The sequence below is a fragment of the Phalacrocorax aristotelis genome, chromosome 6 (assembly GCF_949628215.1).
Source record: "Phalacrocorax aristotelis chromosome 6, bGulAri2.1, whole genome shotgun sequence".
NCBI lineage: Eukaryota > Metazoa > Chordata > Aves > Suliformes > Phalacrocoracidae > Phalacrocorax > Phalacrocorax aristotelis.
In genome coordinates this window covers 16,957,833-16,984,688 of record NC_134281.1, presented here as the reverse complement: position 1 = coordinate 16,984,688, position 26,856 = coordinate 16,957,833, and the positions used below count along the sequence as shown (strand labels likewise).

General features: G+C 36.9%; 1 protein-coding gene across 2 annotated transcripts in view; it reads right to left on the bottom strand.

Annotated features, from left to right (window-relative positions):
- Positions 1-1,164: 1,164 nt before the first annotated feature.
- DCP1A (decapping mRNA 1A) overlaps positions 1,165-26,856 on the bottom strand; it is a 37,805-nt gene continuing 12,113 nt past the window's right edge. Inside the window, exons 4-10 of one of the 2 annotated variants that reach the window (XM_075096190.1) lie at positions 26,519-26,585; positions 19,725-19,863; positions 15,369-15,488; positions 10,598-11,362; positions 7,980-8,045; positions 5,689-5,904; positions 1,165-4,168 (exon numbers count right to left, since the gene is read on the bottom strand). In XM_075096190.1, coding sequence (XP_074952291.1) covers positions 4,088-4,168; positions 5,689-5,904; positions 7,980-8,045; positions 10,598-11,362; positions 15,369-15,488; positions 19,725-19,863; positions 26,519-26,585 — 1,454 coding nt within the window. In that variant the 3' untranslated portion in view covers positions 1,165-4,087. The remainder of the gene's footprint in view (positions 4,169-5,688; positions 5,905-7,979; positions 8,046-10,597; positions 11,363-15,368; positions 15,489-19,724; positions 19,864-26,518; positions 26,586-26,856) is intronic. The other variant, XM_075096191.1, reaches the window with a different exon arrangement.

Genomic DNA, 26,856 nt, shown 5'->3' with positions numbered 1-26,856 from the left:
ACTGCATTTTCTTTAGGTGAACAAATGCAATTTGGTTTTGCCCCTAGAATGAAGTAAGGAGTTTGAGTTTCTTCTCTGGAAAATATGAACCCTAAATAAAATCTGAACCTGCACTTCTAGCAGGCTACTAGAGCTCTAGAAATAAAAGGCATTGGAAGATTTTAGGAGGTGCTGAAACATTTGTTTTGAATTTTTATTAAAAAAATATCTTTGCAAACATACAAAATTTTGGATGAAAAAAGCTCATTCTTAAACATTTATGCAATAACTTAATAACTGCAAACATACATAGGTGCTATAAAATCCATACCATACCAAAAACGTTATTGATGCAGTATCCACATTTGTTGACTTACAATTGTTCTCTGGTTCCCGGAAATCTTTCCTGAAGCCCTCCTTCCCCATGGTCTTCATATTGAAAGAACATGCAAATGGGTACAACTGGTGCAACCACAAAAGTGACAGAACTCAGAAATTACTAAAAGCACATAGCGTATGTAAAAAACCCCTAACTAACCATATGCCCATACACCGGATAGAAAAAAATAAATAAACCACCAAATTAGACGTACTGCAATTTTTCCAACTTGAAGTGAAAGGAAGATATTGCAACTTAACATTTTCATAACATTGCCAGACAAAACTGAGGTGATAAATATTGCACACATTCCTCCTGTTAAGATATGCTGTACAAAGCAACCCAAATACCTGGCAAAAAGGGGGCTGATTTGCTCAGAATACTTTTAAAACAAAGAAGTCCCAAATCAAAGTTTGTTTTAAAAAATATTTCATAAAGTATATCTATGACTACACATGGCATAATGTGTTTCAGAAATATATCAAAATGAAGCAATTAGAAACACAAGCAAAAATGAGATGCATCCAGCAGCAAGTGTTTAAATATTATATTATTTATACACAGAATGAAACATTTTATACAAAATCAAGATGAATCACTAACTTTGTAAAAATTTATTCAATCATACTGCAAATCTTGTTTAATTTGGAAAGATATACTGCTTCTAAGTTAATAGCTGTTAGGCACCTTTCATATAAACTTTGCATTGTGTAATAACAGCAGATAAAGTCTTACTACAAAACTGAGAATTCTGATTTTCCTGAACAATTCAGCAGCTGGAGGTTTTAAAACTGTCTTTGATCAGGTTTGATTTTTTCTTTTTTTTTTTTTTTAAGGTGACTTAACACTAGCTACAAAACACATGCTTAGATAAGACAATTAATTTGGGGAGTATAGTCTCAACTAATAATCCTTTAATTCTCAGAACTAATAGGTAAATCCCATTAAGCCAGTAGTTTTATTTTAAAAAAATTTACCTGAAAATGGTCACAATAATTTCCTTGCTACTAGTTATCCCTACATGCGGATAATATGAATTAAACACTGGACAAGCTGGTAATTTCAGATTTATACAAAAAGTTAAAATAATCCGGGGAAAAATGTCATTACATAACATAGTCCACATTAAAAAAAAAAATTCAAATTCTACACTGTAGTTGAGCTGGTGTTTTACAATGCAACTTTTTATTGAAGAGGTTTATCTGTTAAACCCACTACCCTGGCACTTGTCATGTGGTGTATTGGATGACACCTAGGTTGGTTCCAGTCTCTGTTGGCTACACATAGAGAGGTTATAACAAACACGTGCAGGTGTTCAAGATGAACAGGTTTGCTTGTTGTAAAAATGCCTGCCTAGTAACTATGACCTCAACTCTGTTTATTGTGAGAGTTGGGGGTGGGGGGAAGTAAACCAATAACGTATTGCTACTAGTACACTAGGAAAGCAAAGTAAGGATCTGCCAACTGCTTGTGGGGCTTCCTGGACAGCTGGAAACAAGTTAAGGACATTCGAAGTAGAGTCAAACTCTCATAACAGCATTGCTACTCTAAACATTATTACTTTTGTCATCTGTATACGATTGACGAACTCAAAATACCACTCCTTCCTATCATTTCTACAGATCTTTGGATGTGACTGTACTTAGCAAACCATACAAATGTGCACTATCAGCTTCCAACATTTCTATTCTTAGAAACTTCTATCAAATCTTCCTTTGAAGAACCCAGAAGCTGTCCATAAGAATTGAGAAGTTATGGACTTTATCTCTGCTAAATCCAGATAAAAAGCAACTCTCTATTTGGTTTAGGCTATCCATTTTTCTTCAGAGGAACTGCTCATTGGCTTGTCCCTTTTAGTGTAACTTTTTCTTAAAACCCAACAAAACAAATTAGTTTAGACCTTAGATCTCATTTGAGTCTCATTGTTTATGTGCATACACAGTATTATAACTCTAGAGTGTATGTAGGAAGCTCCTATCTTCCTTAACAAGGCTGAGTTTATATTGCTGAATTCAAATGCTACCATTAAAGCAAATATACTTATTGATAAATGTGCATGACATTAGCATCTTTCCCTGAATCTTGCACATTTTTGTAACAAAATACTACACATTTTAACGGGAAACACTGAACTCAAAGGCTGAGAAGAGCTTTTCAGAAGGCAGGTAGTGCTAAGCAAAAAATATTTTTCACTAAAAAGCTATGAAGAAACCTAAAATAGATCAAATACATTAAAATGTAAATATTTGTTGTACCTAAAACATATTGATTTGTGAACAAGTCACAATTAAAGCTCAATTAGTAGTTTCCAAAGAAATGACCATGCACCTTGTCTACATGAACACTAACTAATCCTTAGGATATATACACATACATATACGTTGTAAGGAGCAAACCATTTTTTTCTTCATATTTCAATAGTGCTTGAGGGAAAAGAAAGAAGCAGTGCATCATAATTCACTACAGATTATCTTTTTACTCAGTAAACCAAAACTTTTCTACTGGAAAAGCATCCTTTAAAACTGCTATTGCTGGAGAAAGTTGGGACCTGAAGTCTTTAATTAATTACCTTTGCATGCCTTTCAGAAGTAAATACAAGCCATGGGTAAACCAACACAGCAGCATAAGAAACTATCATTAGAAATTTTCTGATTTAAAATGGGAAAGTATCCAGTTAAATTCTTATATTAGTGAACAGTGAATTACTAAATCACATATAAGAAGCAATAACATTTTAATGAGATAAACATCAGACTACAAAGTGTGCACTAACAATGTCGGGAGATGGCAACAGAAGAAAAGCATGCATTTGTTCCCCATCTGCATAGCTTTCAACACTGCAGTTCCAATGCAACCAAGGAACGAAAGCCAACTATGACACGGTCCATCCTTAAGCTAAAGTATTTAAATTATATCAAACGCTGCTGAACAGGAAGAGGGTCTTCCAGTGGTGGTCTCCTAACTATAAATTTAAAACAAGAGAACTTCAACATGCAACAGAACTACTCTGTTGCTTAAAAAAAAAAGTAATGACACAATCACTGAAGATTTTTCATATCTCAAATTTTGCCTTTTTAGAGAAAATGGCCTTACTTACTTGAATACCTGTTTAATGTCAGTGATGCAGAAGCAAATAAGATAAATTCCTCTTTTAAATATTCCATTAATGTGCATTAGCTAGAGACTGTCAATGTATTGAGCAAATCACATTTTTAAACCATTTGTTAAAGATGTAGCTCCAAAGGCCTGGGTTCCAGAGCCGTTCCTTCCCCACACCTGCCAACTTAATCACAAGGCTTTTCGCCCTCCTTTTCCTCAGTCCTTCAAACTGGAACTAGGTTCTCACAACTGAATTTGGTTCTGGTGTGGTGTAGTGTACTGAACTATGAATTTGCTGTTTAAGTAGTATTGAGCCTGTAATCCTTGAACAGTGAATACAGCTAGAAATGAAAGCCAGAACAAACATTTGCACATTCACTTAATGCTAATGAGAGCTCAAATGCAACTGAAGTCCCCGCCCCAGTAAAATCAAAGGTTTGCTGGTGACGATCACAGTGAAAACCTAGATCACTTCTGAGAACATTACTCTTGTAAGCATTTAAGGAATCGTTTTTCCTAACAGGTTCAAATTCAAGATGTTGAAAACTATTCTTTTACAAAAATATTAGTTTTATAGATGAGGCATAACTTTTTCTAAAATGTATATATTTTAAGTAGATTTAGCTTCGATTATAGCTTAATGTTGTCTGTATTCTTGGTTAGGACTTGCAAGTAGACTTCATGAATAGTGCTGAGAAAACGGGAATCATTCTGCAGAAAAAAAACACATTAGAAACATCAGTAAAAAGACGCAAAAAAAATTTAATTTAATGCCATTTAAGTTGTGCATAAGGATTCCTTATAGTGTTATATTTATAATATATAAAGTTAAGAGAAGGGAACTAGCTGTGTACTTGTACAAAAAGCAATGCTTTTTGAACAACATATCGACTTTGAACCATGAAGCTGGTAAGACAGCTGAAGAGATCACTAAGCACACTGGATGGTCAGTCGAACAAAAAAACCCAGGGGTCATTAGGTCAGCCGTAGCCACATAATTTCACTTCCCTCCAGAGTCCAAACCTTAAGTCTTGGACACAGAATTCCATCCTGTGTACAGGCTCCAAAATAAAGTCTGCCTAGGTGTCAGAAGTAATGTTATTTCTGTCTCTCAGATCAGCCTGAAAGGGATTGTAGTGTTTTATACAAGATTTCTCATGTCAAAGCATGACTGGGAAGTGAATTAGTTTAATATACAGACAATATTTAGAGATATTTGTTGAGTCCAATTCCTTCAAATGACAAGTTTACAAAACTGGTATCTAATAAGCTAGTCTGAAGATGTAATATTCTTCTTACAAGATCTGCACAACAAATTTGGTATCCTGCTTGCAGTGCTGTGCAAGTACTTCCAGGCTGCAGGGTATGCATATTTTGGTCTTCATTCAGCTACCTCTCTGTAGAAAGAGAGGACTGAGACATAGATTTTCCAGTCAGCTCTCTAAGCACACCACAATGATGTTCTTCAGACTACTGGGTGAGAATCAGTGTGCTATGTCTCTAATAAGAGTAAGACTTCTGGAAGTTGAGCTCAGCTGCAAGACTTAAAAGTAAGCTAGTTAAGTCTTTAAAGAGAAAAAAAAACACACACACCAACACACAACTTGCATTTTGGGTGTAAGCTCTACTGACATTAGCATGGAAGCAGCAAGAAAATCCTCAGTTAACAAAGAACGGTTTGTCATTCATGCCAAATTCACCATGACATGAGAGGTCAAAATTATCTCAATGCATGGCTACTCCCAATGTGACAGATTTAATTCAACTGAACTTTTTAGTTCCTAGAAATAACAGAACTAGAACTTCACAATTTCCATTTCAAAAGAAACATACTTCAATTAAAGATCAAGATCAGTTCTAGGGAACTTGAAAGAGGAAAGCTTTCCTTGGGAAAGCACTAACACTTACAAAGACAACAAATCCAAGCGCCCCATCCCCATAACAGGGCTTCTACTAGAGCAACTTTTTCCTCACTTGTCCACAAATCATATAGATGTGAAGGGACACTTCTGATGCACAGCTCTGTCCTATGTCCTCCATCTGGCAATCAAAAGGAGCAAGCTATGCCATACTTTGTGTACAGCATGGAGTAATCTCCCTCTTCCAACAGAAAGGAATAACTTTTGTAGTATTTCTAGGCAAAAGGAATTACAGCAGTACAGAATTTCTCAGTACTGGCTACTGTACTTGGAACCCCATCCCTCAGGAATTGAGCTCTGTAAAGACAGGACCTTTATTAGATGTATCAGTGCTTCCTGAAGCTGAGACCTACTGAGAACAGTAGGAGGTATAGTCTGAATTTCTGTTGTTCCAAGTGTTAAAGGCGAAGAACTGGCTTTATTCTCCACTTCAGTAGCTTTTGTAGTTGATTGCTGAAAAACACTAGGAGATAAGAGGATTGAAGGCGTTACTGTAGTTGTGGCTGTAATGAACTGCGGAGGTGCAACCTGTAAAAGAAGAGAAAATTAATAAGCACTGTGTACAGTAAGAATGAATGCTGTAAGGCTAGAGAGATAAGCATAGAAGAAAATAAATTGTAGCCACTATTATTCAGTCAGATATTACAGAATAGCTGCTCTTAATGAAGAAATATCTACCTATGAAGATTAACATCAATAGTAATTCTCATTTTAAAAGCCACAGAAAGTAACAGTCTTCAATAGTCTTGTATGCAGACTCCTTCCTCATCACGTGGTTGCTACCTTCCAGAATTTTTGAAACACAACATATAGAATAAAAGATGAATTTTTCACCTATGTAATCAAAGGAGCCTGTAGTTATTTTGCAAATTATTATTTTCCTTAGGAGTTTACAGAAAGGCTAGTCCTGCTTCCTGCCCCCCTGCTTCTATGGTCTCCAACAAATACACTTATCATTTGAACTAAAGTATCTCAAAGATATTTAAAACAACTGACGAGATATAATTAAAGCACTGGAGTACACTGAAATAGTCTAAGTACATATTCCTTTGTGGGGAGGGGGAGTGGGAATATTCTGAGGACCATCTCCCCATCTCACTTTTCCACAGGTCTGTGTCCATTTGATGACAGAAATCCACATGCTGCCTTTAACACTTCTAGGCATAAATTGCAAATGTATAGGAATATTATATTTGCATAAAGTGGATGTGAATAAACATCAACTTTGAGCAACTCTGACATCTCCTGATAACTGCAGTTATTATTCAGTATGATAATCTAAATCTTGCTCAGGCTTTCAGAATGACCAACATGGGAAGGGGGGGTGGGGTGGAGAAAATAAACAACCCAATCTCACTCAAAAGAAAGCAAGATTAAAGACTAAGTGTGATATGTAATGATGTTTGACATGTCAGCACAAAGAGTTCCCCTTGGATAATCAAAATTCTTTGGAAGAAAAAAAAACTGTAAAGCCATCTAAAGTTAATGCATATAAAACAACATCAGCGACAGTAGAACCAGCAAATTGTTTTTGTTATAGTCAAAAATTGGGAAAACTTACAGCATGGGATTTCAGCTGAAGACAATATGTTTAAATCAACAAATGCAGCTGACCACACAACATGCATACATTTCTTTAAGTTCCAAAATCTGTGTAAAATGCTTTTAAATTATTTACTGTGTCATGAACAGACTGGCTACCTTGTCTTACAGCAGGCCGGTTTTAAGCAGGACCATTTTTACTACCTTCGCAATCAGATCTGGGGTCACTACTAAGACTGTTTTTATGTAGTGCAAGTTGGACAAGAATGAGGCAACTTAATAGATTTGAAAGAGGTAAAAGAAAAGTAGAATTCAACTGCAGATGGTATCCTGAACAGAATACATAACAAAAAGGTAATTAAGAACACTTCTTGAAGACTTGACTACTACCAGTTATTTTTTTAACTGCAACCTGTTATTTTATAATGACATTATTTTGAACTGTTACTCAAAGGCAGTGCTAATAATGTTAAATCTGTATTTAGATCACTAAAACTTGCTATTAGAAAGTGTTGCATTAACAAATGCTTGTTATTCTTGTCTTTTTTTTTTTTTGCTTGGTATCTTTTTCATAAAATACAAGCTATCTCAGGAAAACTGGAAGAGACAGTAAGACAAGGATTGCATTTTATGCCTCTGGGGTGCTCAAGGTTGGGCTAACAGACCGTACTGCAATATTACAGCATTAGTACTGCTTGCTTACAAGATTAAATAAATAAATAAATATAAAAAACCAAAACCAAAACCCAACAGTTCAAATGGTGCAAACTCAATGCAAGATTGCAGATTCAAAACCGTATTCTCTTTTCTGCATTAGCACCAACAATAAGAGGCACCGTACAGTAAAAAAGGCTACTCATGCCTAGCAGTCTACAGAAGCTCCTCCTTGCTTCAGTACAGCTTGCTTCTGCTCTTCTGCTTCATAACAGCACTTTAAATCTGGTCAGTGGGCAATGACTATTTGATATATCAACTCCTTACCACAGTTTTACACACCCCCCCCCCTTTTTTTTTTTTTAAGAAAACCAAGAAACAATTAGCAGAGGTACTTATTCACTTACTTGACTTGCTTTAGACAAAGTCTTCGGCTGTGGAAATACTTCTGATTCCTTGTTTTGTTGTACAGTCTAAGTTAAAAAGAAAGCACAACCCACAAGTTAGCATCCACAGCTCAATTTCCAGTGGTGGTTCTCTGTTTTTATGAAAGCGGAAAAATGCAAATTTCAACAGATATTACATGTAATTTGACCCATTTGGTAAAACTGATATAATCATTAGGAAGTTGGAAAAAGAGGAAAGATTTTAATTTCTATTTTATGGTGTCAATATTACAGCAAACCTGTAAAGCCATAACAAAACATTTCTGAAGAAAGACCACTACAGTTTAAAAAAAAGAAATCTAAACATTAAAACACTGAAACTGGGAACAAAAATCAATGCTACAAAGTAAAGAGTTCAGTACCTAGTAATCAGCTTGGAAAATTGCCAGGAAGTTTAAATTCGGTATGTTTTTCTAGTTTTATCTAATCACCTCTACAGAAATTAAATGCTGTTTTCTGTTAGAATTTCAGAAGTATTTTATACGTTTACAAAGAGCATCTGGATATTTCTTTAGTTAGGTTTCAAGACTATAACATAATAAAATTCAAGTATTATAAAATATTAGAAAACACAATAAAAGGCATGTAGATAAGGTACTTGAGTAAATTCCTGGCATTCTTCAAAAGGCTTGTTATAGCCATTTGGAATACCTCTTGGCAACGTAAGACAGGAAGAAACCCTTTGCAACAGACAGTGCATAGCTTGCTTGAACCACAATGAAAAACATTCAGGGAATTGATAGACCTTAACAACAACAATAAAATTAGCTTTATGAAGTGGTAACAAGCACAAGGTCAAATTCTTAAAGTCTAATTACACAAGAGTTAAGAAGTCTTTTGCTAGTTTGAGAGTATATTTGGACTACGGAGAATTTTGTCTAATGAAAATATGTACACTTAGTAGAAGGAAAAAAAGGTTATGAAGACTGGCATATGAGGAGCTAATTCCCGAGGCTATCAAGCAGACGTTGAATGGAATAAATGCAGCCAAGAGCAGTTATGGATAAACCCAGCCAGCTTTTCCAAATGCTCAAAGATGTCACAATCTTCAGTCAAATCTGTACCAAGGTTTAATAGTACACAAAGGAAAAACACTGCCCAGAATGTACAGTTCTTCACTTCTAGATCAAGATAGCTGCTTAATGCTGTACTTGGACCTCCTCCTCCTCCCTCTGCAAAATGAATCAGTCCAAACATCCCAAAAAGGTGATTGCTAGTAAAATCATCCTAGCACACAGCAGTCACAGCCGCCTTGAACATTTTCAAGAACAGCAGATTAGAAATAAGGTAATTAGAAAGACAGCACAATGAAAAACACCCATTTCTTAAACATTAAGACAGGGATAAATCTTCTGAGGACAGAAAAGCAACACTTGAACAATACGGGGTATTCTAAAATAACGCTTAGGACAAGTTACAGGCTGAAGAGTTGAGCTTTTGATTAGACCTCTGCTATGAGTAAGTCATCACCATATTCAGAGCAGAGGAGCAGCTGACCCAGACCAGGCTACCCAAGATTTTTAAAACCCAGTGGCAACCACTGGATAATAATAAACATGCAGATGTAGCTGTTAAGTACTTTTGTTTGGTGCTTTTTATTCTTGCATTATCACTGTACCCAACATGCAAGAAGACATGATCAAACACTGGCTTAGTCAGCATAATGTAAATAAAATAAAATAATGATGTGACAAAACAAAAGAGAAGTCTTTGGATAACCTCAGGGATGGACACTACAGAAAGTTACTCCCTTTGCAGAAAAAAAAATCCAATAACCCAAAATCATTAACATCTTTACTACAGAGGTAGCCAATTACACAGCAGAGCAACACTAACTGATAGAAAATAATCTATAACACAGAGCCACACGCATTAACCTTACAGGCTAACAGTGACATTTTCACCTAGGCTCTCAAAACAAGTTTAATGCTTTGGCTTATATTAAGGCATAGACAATAGATTCTCCTCCAAGAAATAAAAAATTTATGAGGTCCTTTGTGAGTGATACTAGGATAAAACAACCCAAGGCAGTCAATCAGACAAAATAGATCAGTTTACGATCCATTTTACTAAACTAACAGCATCTCAATGTAGCCCACGGGTATCCCCAGCAGAAGAGGGTCAAAATTGAAGGCGTACAAAACATCCAAAGCAAAATAACCAGAAAGAAGAAATCATTCATTTTGTACCTTCAGAGAAACTACAGGCTAGATTTCCACAGCATCAACTCTCATAACACTGATCAGTCTGTAACTTTCTGTCCCTTCTCAGATCACCAGTTCTTACAGTATTTTTCTGACACAAGTACAAATGAATTCTTCAGGATTTATTTATCCCTTAACAGTGCCAGCTTGAAAAACCTCCTCCTCTACAGACAGGTCTGTCACTGATAGCAGATGCTAATGATATAAAACTAATGGAATTGGATTTCAAAGTTAGCAATTCAATCAATATCACACAGTAAAAGTCCTTACTTATTTTTAAAAGGCTAATATATTAAACAGCACATTTTCCAAGGGAAAATACATGTAATCTAAAAACAGTCTAAAGCTTCATGGATATGAAAACCTGCAGAATACCTGAAGGGGAGATATTATCTTGCTGTTCAAGGTCGATGGCTTACTGTGTGATTCTTTGAAGCTTTCTGGTGTTGCAAGTTGGCCAACTGAGGCAGAGATGTTTGGTGTTAAGGAAGTCTTAGTGAGAGACTGCTGTTGCATTTGGTCATGCTGTGGGGTCAACCTGAGTTTCTGGAGAAGATCAACACTTGTATGGGATGTATTTGAGACAGTTCCTGTATTTGTTGATGTCAAGGGCGCTGTAAGCTGGCTTTGGCCAGCCATTAGATTTTGTGGAGCGTGGTTCACTTCAGATGGCGGCTGATTCACTAGTGGGGATATCTGCTTGGCAGCTTGCTGCATAACTTGCATTATACTGTTGTTTTGTTTTAGGCCAGGAAGCATCTGAGCAGGGGCAGCTTCTGTTGTCGAGGCTGAATTAAGAACAGGGCTTAAACAAACTGAATAGCTTGAAACATTTTTTTTATCAGGCTGGGAAACTGAAGCTGGAGGTATTAGCATAGGTGTTAAACATTCCTGCTGATTCAAAGGATTGGCACTGGTTTTAACATTTGGACTTTCAGATTTCCCTAGTGATTGTTGTATTACTGTTGACTGGTCAAAGGGAAAAGGCAAGAGCAAACTGTGCTGCTCTCTGGCAGAGGTGTCAGTCTGCAACTTCTCTGTTCTCTCTGGATTGGGATACAGAGCTGGGGGCTGTTCCTTTGGTACAGAGGTTCCAAACAGTTCCTCCAAAGTCAGGTGCTTCTGCCTTAACTGAAATGGCTAGAAAGAACGGAAAAGGAACTTTTCAGTTTAGAAATATACATACCACTGTGCATCTCGTACAATCTATTACAATTCCAAGTAAGCTACGAAAGACAACTACATCAAATGCATTTAAAATACAGTTTGGCTATCAAGTGTGCCCTATTTACAGGAATTTTGAAAGCATTTTCATTTACAGGGAACATCCTGTCTATGTATGCTTTTTCTCTACAGTTTTCTACTGACAGACCATGTGCTAGTAGTAAAGAAGGGGGAAGGCTATGGATTCTGTCATTAAGATGGCACCTGCCATCATTGATCAGCCCTAACTACACAAGGCACTTCAGGGTGGGGAGGGGGGAAAACATACATGTTGAACAAAATTATCATAGAATTTATAGAGTTAGAAATAATTAAATGGCCCAAAAGATGGGAAAGGAACAGAGAAACCTGAAGGTACACAACTGATTGAGCAATATATGTCTAGACAGTTGTTCTCAGACTTTTCAGTAACAATGAAATAGATGTTACAATAGGTAAAAGAATCTCTATATATATCTCATTGAAAAGTGTGTATATATACACAGTTACATCTACCAGTCCTCTAGTCTCTCTCAAAAATACACATCTAGCCTACAGCACTGACATTGTTAGAAAAATCTGATTTTAAGGATATCATCATCTTAGTATTTTGCTGAAAATGTTTAAAAATGTGTTTCACTACAGAGGAAAGAAAGAGCTATTAATACCCTTAATCTCAAAATTTTCCTGGCTTTTTTTTTTTTTTTAGGTTGCACAGGACCAGAAGTTATGTAAAAACAGCTGGACTGGAATACAACATTCCATTCAGAAGACTGAATCGCCTGCAGCACAATTCCAGTGTAGTCTGATGGTATGTCTAAACAAAGGTGCTACTTTACAATGACAACTACTTTACTATGACATTGCTACGCTAGCTCTAACTTTACTGGCACAGATAACACCAGTGAAAGTATGGCAGTACAGGCAGCACACAAATATCCTAACAAAAAAACCCTGAGCTTGAAATCATACTGACTTCTGCCGAGGTTACTAACCTCTACTGCCATTGTTGTTATTCATTTTTAGCTAGCTTGAAGCCGGGCATACTTTCATTTTGCAGCTGAGACATTCTATACTTTATAAACCTCGCTAATTACATTAGGAATTCTTCCTAGAAAGTTGCTCTTACTTTTATCCACTGATCTTACTGTTCTGGAGACCTGTCCTTCAACTATGAAGAGTCTATTAAGAGAAAAAACACTATTCCATCTCATTTCAAACTCAGCTTTTCACTTCACTATAATGAATTGACTTGCTTTCCTTTATTAATACAATTTCAAGTAATAAACAGAAATCTCTACCGTGCTCTGATCCAAGTCAGAGTAGCCCCTTATGCGGATACAGTCTCAAACAATGAAGTTAATTTCCAGCCTGAAGTATAAAACACATCTTTTGCCTGTCCCAACTCTGGCTGAGGTATATTCTGAGTGTATCATCAACTCAGTGTGTTAGGAAGATCCTTACCACCAGGGGCTGCAAAAAGGCAACATGATCACTACTTGATAGAAACAGAGTGCTGCTCAGAGGGTTTCTCCAGAGATCATTTTGGATGTATTGAAACATGAATTAGCAGTCAGAGCTGGCACTATGAAGTTTAATTTCAGTGTTGTAGTTCAGTTCTACCAATCACTGGCATGAAAGCATTTAATGATTCAACTGATTTTCATTTTGAACTGCCAAGACAAAAAACCTGAACTTCTGAATATCACAGAGAAAACATTTTTCTTCCCAAGTCTGTTCTATCTTTAGAATGAAATAAAGTTAGTCAATCAACATACAAGTGTGACATTTTGGAGGGGGTTTAGGAATCACACCATACTTATATGCATACTTTTTTTTCAATCCACTGGTCACATGTTTCAATTAGATGAAAAACATATTTTTAAATTTGAAATAGAATGTTTTTCCAGTAGTCTTCTAGTTGTCCATGTTATTAAAAACGTGATTTGTGATATATACGCACCCAGTTAACTAGCTTTACAGAATTATTACCACTTACGTTACCCAATTAATTTTTTCCAGTATCTCTGCATTGTTATTTTAACTAGCTCAATAGAATTAAAAATATGATATTTCACCTGTTCTATAAATCTACTGTTTCCCTTGAATTATTTCAGAGTAATTTTTTAGAATCTTATCTTTCCAATTCTTCCTTTACTAGTTATTTGATTTCTATTCTGCAATTCCATGCGCTGTCAGGTGGGGGACTCCAGGTGATTGTGTACAAGCTACATGGAGTGACCCAAAAGAAAATATCTTCTTTTAAAACTCTGCTGCCAGGTATCAAGACCAGGCATGCAGCAAGCAAAGCTGGCTGTCAGGGGTCAGTCTATCACTTGTGCTGATCCAAATGCAAAGGTGCTGCTGAGGAGGTAGAGGGAGGCTGTGACTGCCAATAATCCCAGCAAACTCCCCACCCCCATTTTATTCATGCACTATTACTACCCCATCTGCTGAAACAGATCCCTGCTGCCCGTACCCTACCCCTAACCTGTACTGGGAATTATTAATACTAGTACAAAGTAGGTATTTTGTTTACAAGTACCAAGTGCAAGGCAGCACACATTTTCATAGCGCATTTCATGTTTCAGACACAGACAGGTTTACTGCATCAGAAACACATCAAGTGGCCTTGCAGATTACCTCAGTGGGGTATTTCCTGAGGAGAACCAGTACTGACCTTTCCGTGCCCACCGGGTGGCACTGTAAGCAGGCCCAAGTTACTTAGATGTCACAGGGAATTTAGCTATTGCAGTCCTGTATGAAGCTACAACTTCCTTGTGAGAAATGCTTACTAGGAAATGGAGCCAAATACTGAACTATTGCTTCCTATTCCAGCCACTCCAGTGATGATATTGAAGCATTTTGAAACAAGTTTCCCTGTGATTCAAAGACCACATTTAAATGAAGCAGAGGTTATTCTGATTAGTTTTTTTACTATGATTTAAACTTTGATTGCAGTAGTAACACCAAGCTTAAGAATTTGTAGATACTTGGATACATGCCAATTTAACATGTTGTGTCTAACACTTACCTGAAATAGATCTCAACACTCGTACTATTACAATTTGAGCAACATCCCTCCCCAACACCACTGATTTTTGGTTTTATACAGTAAGTTTTTTTAAAACAATATTTCCCTTCCTTCAGAGGAAAGAATATACTGTCAAAACGTTCTTAACATAGGAAAAAAACCCCAGACACCACTCCTCCCGTGCCCCCAACAAAACAAAACAAAAACACAAAACAAACCAACACAAAACCATACACACTTTTTCCACAATCTAAGTATGAAGGAATCAGCCAAGCTGACTGATATCGTTACCAAGCAGTCATACAAAAAGAGGCTTAATGCAAGCTACAGATGTGTGTGAGAAGATAGGTAAAAACACTTCTAGTTACATCAAAGAGAATTTGGTGCCGCCATGACTGAAGCACATTTTATTTCTTGGCTAGCAATCCACTGTTGATTTAAGTTAGCAGGACTGTAGCTGTAGCTTTGAAGGCAGCACAGACAAACCTTAAGTAAATGTCTCAGACATAAGAAAACAGGGCTTGAGTTCATGTGTGAAAGACTGCAACAACGTGTTTAGCTAACTGATACCACATTCAGTCCAGTCATGTGGCAGAGGTAATTTTTTCTTGACTCTGCAAGTCATCCTGTGCTCCGACACAGACTAACTTCTTCCAGAATCCAGGTCAGCCCATTTAAACACACTTGGATATTCACAGTAGTGTAGACATAGCCTCATATTTTTAAAGGCCAAAAGTCAGAATTTAGGATCCTAAAAGTCTTCAAACCCATTAGTTTATTTAAAGTGATAATACATTCCGCAGACGACACTGCAAGCATTCTAATTAAAAAATATTCTGGTACCAAACCAAAGGACTAAATGAAAAAAAAAAAAAGAGCGCACCTTATTTCGGGTTGGGTGCAACATACCTGCTCTTGCACTTGTAATGAAGTTTTTTGTTCTGAAGGCTCTGTGCTTTCTGGCTTTGGAGGATTTGCATTTTCTTGCATTCCAGAACTTGATATAATACTTAAGTCACTAATCTGATTCTGGGCGGGGGGGGAAGAAAAGAAAAATTAACACAAATACATGAGTTTAAGCCTACATTTACCAACTACTACAATCCTGTTTATATGGCACTGACTGAAATACAGATGATGTACAGAATACTGATTCTTGTAAGACACTCTGGAATTCACAAATTTTAGGAAACAGAAACCATACCAAGACATCCACCATCTGGTATGTAGTCATAAAGCTTTTACTCTTTATTATTCAAAAAGATATGACAACTGGCTTCATACTTCTTTCACCAAGACAGAAAATTACTTAAAAAAAAAAGGCAGGCTTTTCACATCCTGTATCTGTGTTAGCTGCTAACAAGGAAGTTTGCTACACTTCATTAAATGAAGAACCCAAACTAAAAAACATATTTGAAAAAATCTTGTCAGAAATCATTCTAAGTGGCTGGAAAGAGAGCTTGTCACTAACTTATTTCCACCAGATTTAATCACGTACATGTATTTTCAGAAGGTGTTAATCTGTATTTTTGTGAACTAGGCAACACCAGACAAGAGAGTTGCATTATAACAGACAGTGTATTTCTAGATCAAGTTGACTTTCATCTTAAATATATACAGAAATGAATATAGAAACTGTATTACACTTTAAATAATGAGTGAAAAAAACCAAACTAGAACGATTTAGCTTTCAATAGATAAACTACACCTTTTGCACATGACATAGCTTAACATAGCACAACACATGATGATTGCTCTGATCACTAAACCACAGCCGCAAAATATGGGTCAAACTTTTTAGCAACAAGTTAAAAAGCAATCTGAGCTTTGTTATTCTTTTGTTTTCAATTTCTAATTGAAAGCAAAAAATACAAAAATCAAGACTATATATTGTGATTTAGGGACAAAGACAAGAAGCAGCTTCTCCCATCTTTCTGACTTTTAGCCACTAACTTGAAGGTCAAAACTCTTTCTGCCTGAAATGATGGCTGCCTTATGGTTACAAAAATCAGACAAAGCATAGTTTTCTTTGCACTAGAGATGAGCTGCAGTACATTTCCATGCTCATAATGAAACATACACACAAAACATCACACTATAAAAAGCATCCATTCACTTCATTAAAAAGTAAATCTCAGAATTCATTCATTTTCACATACGGACTTGATGCAGCAAGTACTTGGAAGGATTAAGCTGATTTCGAATCCTAGATTAAATCACTCAGACCTTCATAAATCTCTTTTTCACTCTCTGCCCCCTTCTCATGCTGACACTCTGCCAATCTCATGTGGGCTGCACACAAGGATTACTGTATGATCCATCTGGAATGTACCAGGCAGATAAGTACTTTCTGCTCCTAAATACAAATTCATGCATAATTACCGAGTGCCATAAAATAATTAAAATTTACAAATTAAGACAGGAAAGGTCTTTCAAGAAGCCCTCTTCAAAATAAGCTGGTCACTTAATCATGTTAACATCGACATACCTTGGCTACAAGGAGTTCCAAAACTGATGTGCCAGAGGTTTGTTGCTAAAGCTGAGGTGGTCAACAGAACATTCTCCGAAGGACTTCGCTTGAAACATGACCAATACTACTCAATTCTGTTTATCTGGCAACTTCTACATAACTATAATCATAGCGGGCTATGGGATTATGTTGAACAGATTGAGTTTACAGATCTCATACACAGACAAATAATTATTCTAGTTTCACTAGTGTTCTAAAAGCATCAAGAAACAAACACAGACAATAACAACTAATGAAGATACAAACCCCCAGTTATATAGTAGCTCTACTGTAGTCCATGCCCTGTGCATTTCTCTATTGTGTTACAGGAACCACAGGTGTTAGACTGTCCACCACAAAATCTGCATACCACTGCTTGCTTGTGGTATTTTACTTGTCTAAAGAGCTTCACCAATGACGCTTAAGAACTCTGCTTCTAGCAAAAGCTTTTCAGTATTCTTACAGAGAAAAGATCTGAAAATTAGAAGAGTAGAGGGAATACCCCTCCGAGTAATTTTTAAGAGCCATCTATTGGAAATGTGTATTAGCCAATAATGACTGCAAGGACAAAGAGGAAGAAAAGCTTCATCACACCTCAAGAGGGCACTACCAAAACAGTGAGTTCTTGTGGTGCGTGTTTTCTTTTTGATTGTTGTTGGGTTTTTTCCCCTTCCCAAAAGCCTTCAATTTCTTCAAATCCATCTCAATTGATACAACACAGAAAGATGAGTCATTCAGGTTTTGATGCTTCTTTCTGTGATCTCACAAAAGCTGCTACTTCTACAATGCTGGCCTTTGTACAAAGACACCTTCTCCCCAAACAGCATTGATGCTCAAAGAATCAGAAGAAATTAATTTTTTTCTTAATCTGTATTTAAAGTGTTCAAAAAACACATTACTGATTTTCAGAAACTAGGATCTAGCCTGGGTCAACTATATTGTCTGGTTTGTCACATTCACCTGCCCTCAGTCTATGTCAGAAAGCGGCAAGTTCAGTTGGCTCATACCAGGCTTAATCCATGTGTTTGTTCTTTTCTTCTCATCCCACATTGTACTGTAACAATCTAGAATCCTACAAAGACTCAAATCCCGAGTATTCAAAAGCAAGTTCTGGAAGGAATCAAGCGCTCTAGTGCTGTGCTAACTCTTTTCCAAACAACAAAAACCATACCACAGTTCTGCAATGTTATAGTCACACATTACTATTACACATTCTTGTATCATTATACTCAGGAAGAGGCATGTTCAGAATCTGTTTCCTTTTTTTGGATCTCCCACGTATTACCCTTGTATTCCTCCTGCATGTATCAATTTGGTCCTCAGGACTATATAAAGTAATTATTTTCTACAAGAACTAATATTCTCATTCATTATGTAAACTTGTGAATTTAGCACTGGCAAAAGATACCAGATTCGCCCTCTGAAATAAATTAATTTATTAAATGGATAGACACACAGCAGACAAGTAGTAAACTGGGGAACAGAAGGATAGCAGAAAAGTATTGTTATACTTAGTCTACAGCTACTGAAAATACGCTTCACAGAATCTACAAATGTACTGAATGACTCAATCTCTAATCCTACAAGAGTTCTTTTGAGACTAAGAGACAGACACTGTTGAGTATTATTTTTATTTGCTATTTCCAGAGACAAATTTTTTCACAGCAGTAGAAATCGTTGTAAAATGGGTCTATGAAGCTACATTTCAAGCTGGATCACATGATCAGTATTCAACCTATCTTGCCTGAAATCAGAGACTGTTTTCTAGTAAAGTGTTCTTGAGGGAGGGAACAAGACATCGGTCTGAAAACAAGGTTACTGAAACAATGGCAGAGAATACCTGCTCTTTAAACAAACCACAGCTAATGTGTTAAAAACTAGTTTCCAGATAGGCTTTCTTGAAAATGAAAAATAATGAAAAAGTAGGCAAAAAGTTGCCCACTAAGGTAATAATTACAGAAATAAAACCTATGTATTCATGTAACATGTAAATACCACACTGTTTTAAAATATTAAGTTTTTCCCACAGTACCACTTCTCTCTAAGTCATTGTACATCTGGTGCTTGTATCACAGACATGGGATAGATAGTTCACAAAGTTTCTGGGCTTCCACTATATTATTCAACATGCCAAAGCATTTTAGTGTGCAGTTCAATGAATGCTGTTGGTTATGGCATGAATCATAGCGGATCTCCTCTACCGAGGAAAAAACTGAAAAACCAAAGTATCAGCCACTCTAAGGAGTACAGACAATAACAGAACTTCAAGATCACAAAACCAGATATGTTCAGCGATATGTTCTTCTACAGTGTTACATATATACCTATTTTTTCATGTTTCCTTTGACAATGATCTCACAAAAGACAGTAGGTGAGTACTGAGATTAAGCAGCCCATACACCTATTTTAGTAAAAGATTTTTTTGTGTCTGCATCTCCAGGTATCTGTTTTTAAAATTGTACTTTTTGCCCCCAGAGGGAAGCAATTCAAACAGAAGTATATACAGACCCATTAAATTATGGATTAAGTGCACTACTTTGCAATTTTGGGTTTGAGTATCTTGCCCAGGACAATTTAGTATATCAGAATTATTCTCTGTGATCTCCCTTTTAGAAACCACAGGGCATGCTATTTCAGTGGACTCCACATGATGTCCTAGGCCCCTTATTCAGAAGTAGTGGTGTTTTTATTTGTTCATAAGGTGGGGGGCGGGGGGAAAGACAGGAAATAAAAAGAAAAAGGGAACATTCCCTTACTCGTTCATATTCATCCTTGGCTTTACTAAGCATTTCCAGGATGTCAATGGGCCTGTTTTCACTGCAGCCATTGGTTCTACTGGGACTTTTTCTGTCCTGGGAAACTTGCTGTGATCGTTGAGCTTCTTGTTCTACCACTCTGTAACAGGAAAGAAGAAATAGTTTTAAAAATTTTATCTGGAGTTAACATCTTGCAAAAAGCAGTAAAAAAAAATGTACTCCCGGCACATTAACACATTTTGGTCTGGCTGTATAAAAACCTAACACATAGTTGGCCAAAGTTACACAAGTTTTTGAGGTTTATACAAGTCAAAATGTCAAATGGTCTGTATGATTTATCTCCAGTCCAGACAGCACTGGTCTGTTTCTCAAAAAGTTTGCCTCCAGTAAATAATACTTCTGTAAAACTGTCATATTTAGACATTCTTAGAGTAAAATATGTGGTCATTCAAGCACGCTTTATACAAAGAGCACATATACCATAGACTGAGTAAAATACATTTTTTTACTCTTTACTTCCTAACATGCTTTTTTTTTTTTTCCATATTTAGCCAAATCAAGCCATGATATTCAAAATCAATTACAAAACAGATCTGATTTAGGATGAAGCGTACCATTATACAGCAAAATGAAGACACTGGGAAGGAAGAGAGCCGGCTCATACCAGATGTCTCTGGAGTCAGTCTGCAAGGAGGCTTAGAGCAAGCTAACCTTACTCCCCCCTTACGGCTCTGGAAAAAAAGGCAAACCATTTTCTTCTCTAGCTGCCCTGTAGTCATTCCAATTACCTGCAGGTCTATAACATGTCTTTTCCTCTGGCCTTTGGTGCCTACGGTTCATTCACCACTTCTCCACCCTTACCTGCCTCAAGTAGCAGAAAATTTCAGTTTATAAGACGGTTAAGATATGCAAGATGATGATGTCACCTGGTACATTTTGTTAATAAAAATAAAGACAGCATATATTTCTACTCCTAATCCATACGCAGTTCACAAGATATACATGGCTGTGCAACACACTAAAGCTTATCCTCTTGAAATAAACACACATCAGCCTGTAATCCCTTCTTTTTTTAAGCCTGCATTAATCAAATATGTTAAGAAAAAACAAGCACTGTAAACAGGGCAGAGCTCTGGAGCTGGCACATCACTTGAGAACTCTCATGCTGCGGAACTGATGGCTGATGGGGAAGCCAAAAGGTGCCATCATAACAATCACAGAAAGTGCCAATCATTCCAAACTGACCCAGTTTCTTTGGGTCAGTTAGGATTCAGGAGTAACTCTAAATTTTATAGACTGTCATCGGATACTTATATGCACCTCTGTGTTGCCATTTCTCAGGGAAAAAATAGTTCAAGTCTTGGAAGTTTCTTCCCAGTTTTCTAGCAACCGAGCCTCTTCACTTCACTACAGTTCAGCTGTGTTTATTTGAAGAAGGGTTAGATTCGGCTTTTAACAACTCAATGCTTTCAAAATTACTTTGAAAATTTTTAATCACACGAGCTGCTTATTTCACCACCTTCTCATTATTAGTACAGCCTTCTGTTTGTAAGCAAGCATTCACCTACAAACATAACTCAGAATAGGGAACCCAGTCTCCACTCTGGCAGTTTCTGAGAACTGCAGTATGTGCTCATTTGGATGAAGCAGCTCAATACTGTGCAAATGTTTCTATAGTGACACCCTGAGAGAACATTTTGTTCTAGCACCCCACACGGTCATACAGTCCTGACTTAGGACTTGTCTAAACTCAACGCAAACTAGGGATGAGAAAGAGCAAGGTAAGACAACCAGAATGCTTTGCTGAGATTTTAAGTGCCAGCAAAAATGTATCTGAAAAAATAAATACTTCAGTTAAAGGGAAAATTCCAGACAGATGAAGCCATGCGTGTGCTGCCTGACAGGTGAACCGAAGGCTTCAGTCTTGAGACCCTCCTTCTGGTCTTAACTAGTTGGTCCAGAAGGTTTCAAAAAAACGTCTTCCCATTAAAATAGTACTAATCGGTCTCATAGCAAAACATCTTCAAGGAGTATGCTCATTTCACAGAAAAGTTTCACAAAGATTTCTGAAAAAAATTTTATAATATTTTCCTATTGCCCTTATGAAATATTTGTTACCTTTAAACTTTACTCTTTTTTTTTAAGAATAACAATTAAATTATCTTCTCATGTAGCTAATTGCCTAATAGCTCTTCCTCCCATCTTCTGTCTTGCGCAGGTTACCTTCAGATGGTGGTGATGGGGTAACTCTGCAAACAGTATGCTCCCAAAATTTTCTGAGATACTCTCCCATTTCTAGCTTGTTGCCTGTACCTCAGAAGCCAGTTTGAGTCCGACTGCTGAAACAGGGTAAAACAAGCCTACAAACTAATCTAATAATAATTCCCCCTACAAATTTACATGTCAGAATGCAACAGTTTCACGAAGATTTGAAAAACCCTAGTTTCTGTTCTACTTCTAGAAAACTCATCCCTCATAAACAATCACCTTGACTTAACTTGACCCAAATGAATTCCTTCTAAAGTCAGCACTTTGATGACTTCCATAATTTTTTTCATTTCAGAAAAGTCTACAGTTCTTTTTTTAAAAAACAAAAAAGTTCTGTAGATCAAATACCTTTGCTGGGGGAAAAAAGTCAACTAACGCAAATCTGTACATTGAGCATGCTGTGTGTGCAATCCAGGATTAAGTCTTTTTTAAGCAAGGCCTGCTCTTTTTTTCCATTATATCAGATAGTAGAAGAGGCACACATTCCTTCAGGGACACAGCAGCTGCTGTGACAGTCTGCTTAAGAATATCTGCAGTTATAGCATTGAAAACATACCTGGCACAACCTCACAGAAGTGGGGGTGAGAAGCAGGGAGAAAGAATGTGAGAAGCCTGTCATTACAAAGCCCACAAACACTAATTTACTTTTCTTTTGAAAGATAAGCCACCAAAATATAAATGGTCTGCAATCTTGTTAACTCAGTCTGGCACAATAAGGTCAAGTCAAACAGCAGGAAAGAGAATGCAAATCTCCTTGAAACCTTTTATGGTTATGTTTTTGAAGCTATGAGGTACTATAAAAGCAGTACTCTTTCCTATCAGTGATACAAAAAAACCTCCACCTAAATGAAAGGGTGCCAATCCAAATTTCCACCCAAGACAAAAACAAAAACTGTGGAACAAAATTAATACTCTTGGAAGACAATGTAAATATTTATTTCAAAATATACTGAACTAAGCCTGATGGAGCCTGCTACCATGCGCTGAAAAAGTTTTCCTTCTCTAAGATGCATTTTATTTTTTAAATGAAAAAGTATGTTTTAAGTTTTCCTAAATACATCTTCATCCCAGGATGAAATAATTCCTGCAGTTTCAGCCTCCTTGTAGAGAAGCACACAGAAGCATCAGCATTTTTACTTTTCTTCTAACTGCCTTCTACCCATTTTGGGGGAGAGAAAGCTTGGTATTTGTGGAAATGGATGTCAGCAAAATAGTATCAGTCCGCTTTTCATCAAGTTTGTAACAACCACCTCAGGAGTGCAGCTTTTCCATCCTACAGTAACGTGCAACTAGAATGTCTTCATCTCACTTTCTCCAATATGAATCTTTACATAATCAGAAGCTATAAGGCATGTGGTACCAAATGAAGTGTGATTTCATTCTACAGTGCTTTTTCAACAAATAAAAGTAAATATACTTACACTAAGTACCTTTCTAAGTATAAAAACGGCTTCTGCAAATACTTTTGTTACCCCCAAACCAATACAAAATTTTAAAGGAAAAAGAACTGAAAGTATTCAGACATCCCAAAATCTACTAATGAAGAAAGGTGTTACGAAGAAAAGCGCTCAGATAATACAAGACTTATTACTAGAAGTCCTTAGGCTAGCAAAGATCACTTATACCTTCTTCTACCAAGCTAATGGCAACAAAGACCAAAAATCATACTAAAGTGGGGTCCTAGCCAGCTCACCAAAATGTAACTGTCTGTATTCTGTCAATATCAAATCAATAAATTTATGTACACATTTGATTTCTCTAGTTTCACTTGCATAAGTCTCAAGTGACAAAGCTCAATATACGTTCCCCGAAGTCTGCTTCCTGCATTAACTCTAATTTCAGTTTCAAAGATACTTTTAATCCAAAAATCTTTCCAACACCTACCATAAAAAATCCCAACATTTAAAAAATACACCTCAGCTTTTTGACCTTCCAAAATAGTTTGTCATTTCAGAAGCTTTCCAGGGTGCTGAGGTGCTACAATTACAAGAGCACGTGAGTATCTGCACCATGAACAGGGGCAGAGCAATAATGCCAACTTTGGTACTTCTGCCTCTGTGTTAATAAAGCTGCAATATAGGCATCAGGGGCCCAAGAAAAGGCGGGCTACAGTAGTTTAAAAAGGAGATAACAATGAAGCTTAGATTATTCCCAGAATGACTTTAAATGAACCTACTGCATTACTGTTATTTCCAGATGATTACAGAATCCAGCAAAAATGGTAGATATGTTTTATGGACTGCTGAGCCATGGCTAGACTGGTCTGTTACCTGATTACACTTTTAAAGATCCTTGAAGTATCTGTAGTCCATGATCTGTGCTATAGAGACTAGACTAGTTTAACACCAAACTCACGTTTTGCTACATGACACTTAGATCTTCAGTGTAGCTATGCACGACAGAATAAGAATATGGTAGAGTTTGAAGGGTTCAGCTCTTCCCCCCACTGCAAACATTACTCATGGTTTTAAATTAAAAAGGTGCATTAAAAAGAGAAAACCTTGCCCTTCTGATGCCATTTATAATGTGGAGAGACAACAGACATTTTATTTGTCTTGATAATTTCTGAGTATCAGTTTCACACAACTGTTTTCCATTAATCCTTATAATTAATCCTTATATTTGGACAAGCCAAATAACAGCAAAAAGTTCACACAGCTGCTGACAAAAAAATAAAAAAAGAAAAAAGGGAGTGGGAAATGGGAACTGTACAGGGTTATCAGGATGAAAGAAAAGAAAAAAAGGAATTTAGAAGGAGACCTTGATATCAAAGTCTGTCATTTGTGTTGTCTTACACTGCTTCTGTGGGGAAAAGTCAAAATAACCCAAAGCAAAAACCCCAGAACAAGAAACTAGAATTCAGCTTAAAATGTCTACACTATGACTGGTTCCTGTATAATTAAGTTTTGCCAGTCTTCAAGATGTTCTGACCGGCTGAACATGAGCCAGCAGTGTGCTCAGGCGGCCAAGAAGGCCAATGGCATCCTGGCTTGTATCAGGAATAGTGTGGCCAGCAGGAGCAGGGCAGTGATCGCACCCCTGTACTTGGCACTGGTGAGGCCGCAGCTCGAGTACAGTGTTCAGGTTCGGGCCCCTCACTACAAGAAGGGCACTGAGTTGCTGGAGCGTGTCCAGAGAAGGGCAGCGAAGTTGGTGAAGGGCCTCGAAAACAAGTGTTATGAGGAGCGGCTGAGGGAGCTGGGGTTGTTTAGCCTGGAGAAGAGGAGGCTGAGGGGAGACCTTAACGATTCTATGATTCTATGACCTGCACGACATGACATGCTGGTTAAGGCATGCAATAGAAAAGAAAGGTGAGGGAAGTAGAGTGTGATGGTGGAAAAAAGCAAAGCAGAGAGCAAGGGATGAGAAGATATCCTGCGCAGTACATTTGCGTTTTGCAATTTTGCATTTTTGCTAGTGTAACTACCCTGTCACTCACTTCAAGCTCCTTCCTTTCATAAGAACAGTGAAGATTTGCTTAATTCAGTTCTCATGCTTTTTGATTAGTAAAAAGTCTTGGCCTAATCTGCAAGGCACCTCACCTGAAGGAGCAGAAAGGCGCAAAAATAGCCTCCAGTCACAACATTTTAAAGACTTTATGCCATGTTGCCAACTCAACCAGTTCCAGCCTTCTTTGTCTTCTGTTGTTCACACGACCTTCTGTAATCTGGTCTGAAGCCCTCCTCAGCTGTGGCAGTGCAACCACCTACAGTACAGATACACTAACCGCATTGCTACAGTAATAGCAGCTAAAACAAACAAACAAAACCGCTTTCTTGCAAATGCAGTCTTTTAAGGTTTCTTTAAATCGAGATCATTTCAGAAATTCTACTGCATGATCTCTCCAGAAGCCGTTGGAACTACAAAATAAGAGCAAGTGACATGGCAGCTTTATAAACCAACTTTATCTCCAAAGGGGGGAAAAAAAGAATAGGAAAAACCTCCAAACAAATAAATGAAAAGGTTCAAACAATCCAGAAATTAGCAACAAGTTCCTATTATTTCACAGTTTTGCTTACCCTCCTAACACCACTTTAATCCTATAAGATTCCATCTACTTCTCCCATTATTCTCCAATCTCTTTACTTTAGTCAGGAATAATAACTAAACCCTAAAAAACCCACCAAAAAAAAACCCCACAAACAAAACCCATCACCAAACAAACCACAAAACCAACGAAAAAAACGGCTATCATTTATCTGATTACAGTTTCTGCGTCAGAAGATCTTTTGCCAGCATCCCTACACAAAATAAAATATAATAAACAGTGTTTATACCTCCTTTCTTTAGAGATGCCAACTAATACATCAACTGATTATTTTACCACAACTGAAAATTTTAATGCTGTAGTTTTTTAGAAAATAAAACCAACATTTTGATTACCAAAACCAAAAAAAGGTACCAGCAAGAATGTGGTATTTCTCCACTTAAGGAGAGTGAGAAAAACCCAAACACGTTTAATAGGTTCAATTATTTCTTCTGTATTGCATAAAAGAACTACAGAATAATAAGACCACAGTACTTACTTGGCCATGAGTTTTGCTATTCGATGACAGTCATTCTTGTCGTAAAACCAGATACTGTAAATTGACACTTGAAAATAAGAAAAAGAGGCTAATGTAAGACAAAGGTTTGAAGAAAATAAAAAGAAATCAAATCACTAGGAAAAAAGCAAAAAAACCCAGAACTCCATTAGATCCACAGCATATGAATTATCATCAATTTCTACTCAAATATTCTGTGTGTGACCGACTTCTATTTATAAAGTATTCAGAAATAGGACATGTGCAAAACACACAACTTAAGTCAGATTAAATGCAAGAACTACAAAATGTTGATACTGTTTGTAAATAAAAGTGGCAGG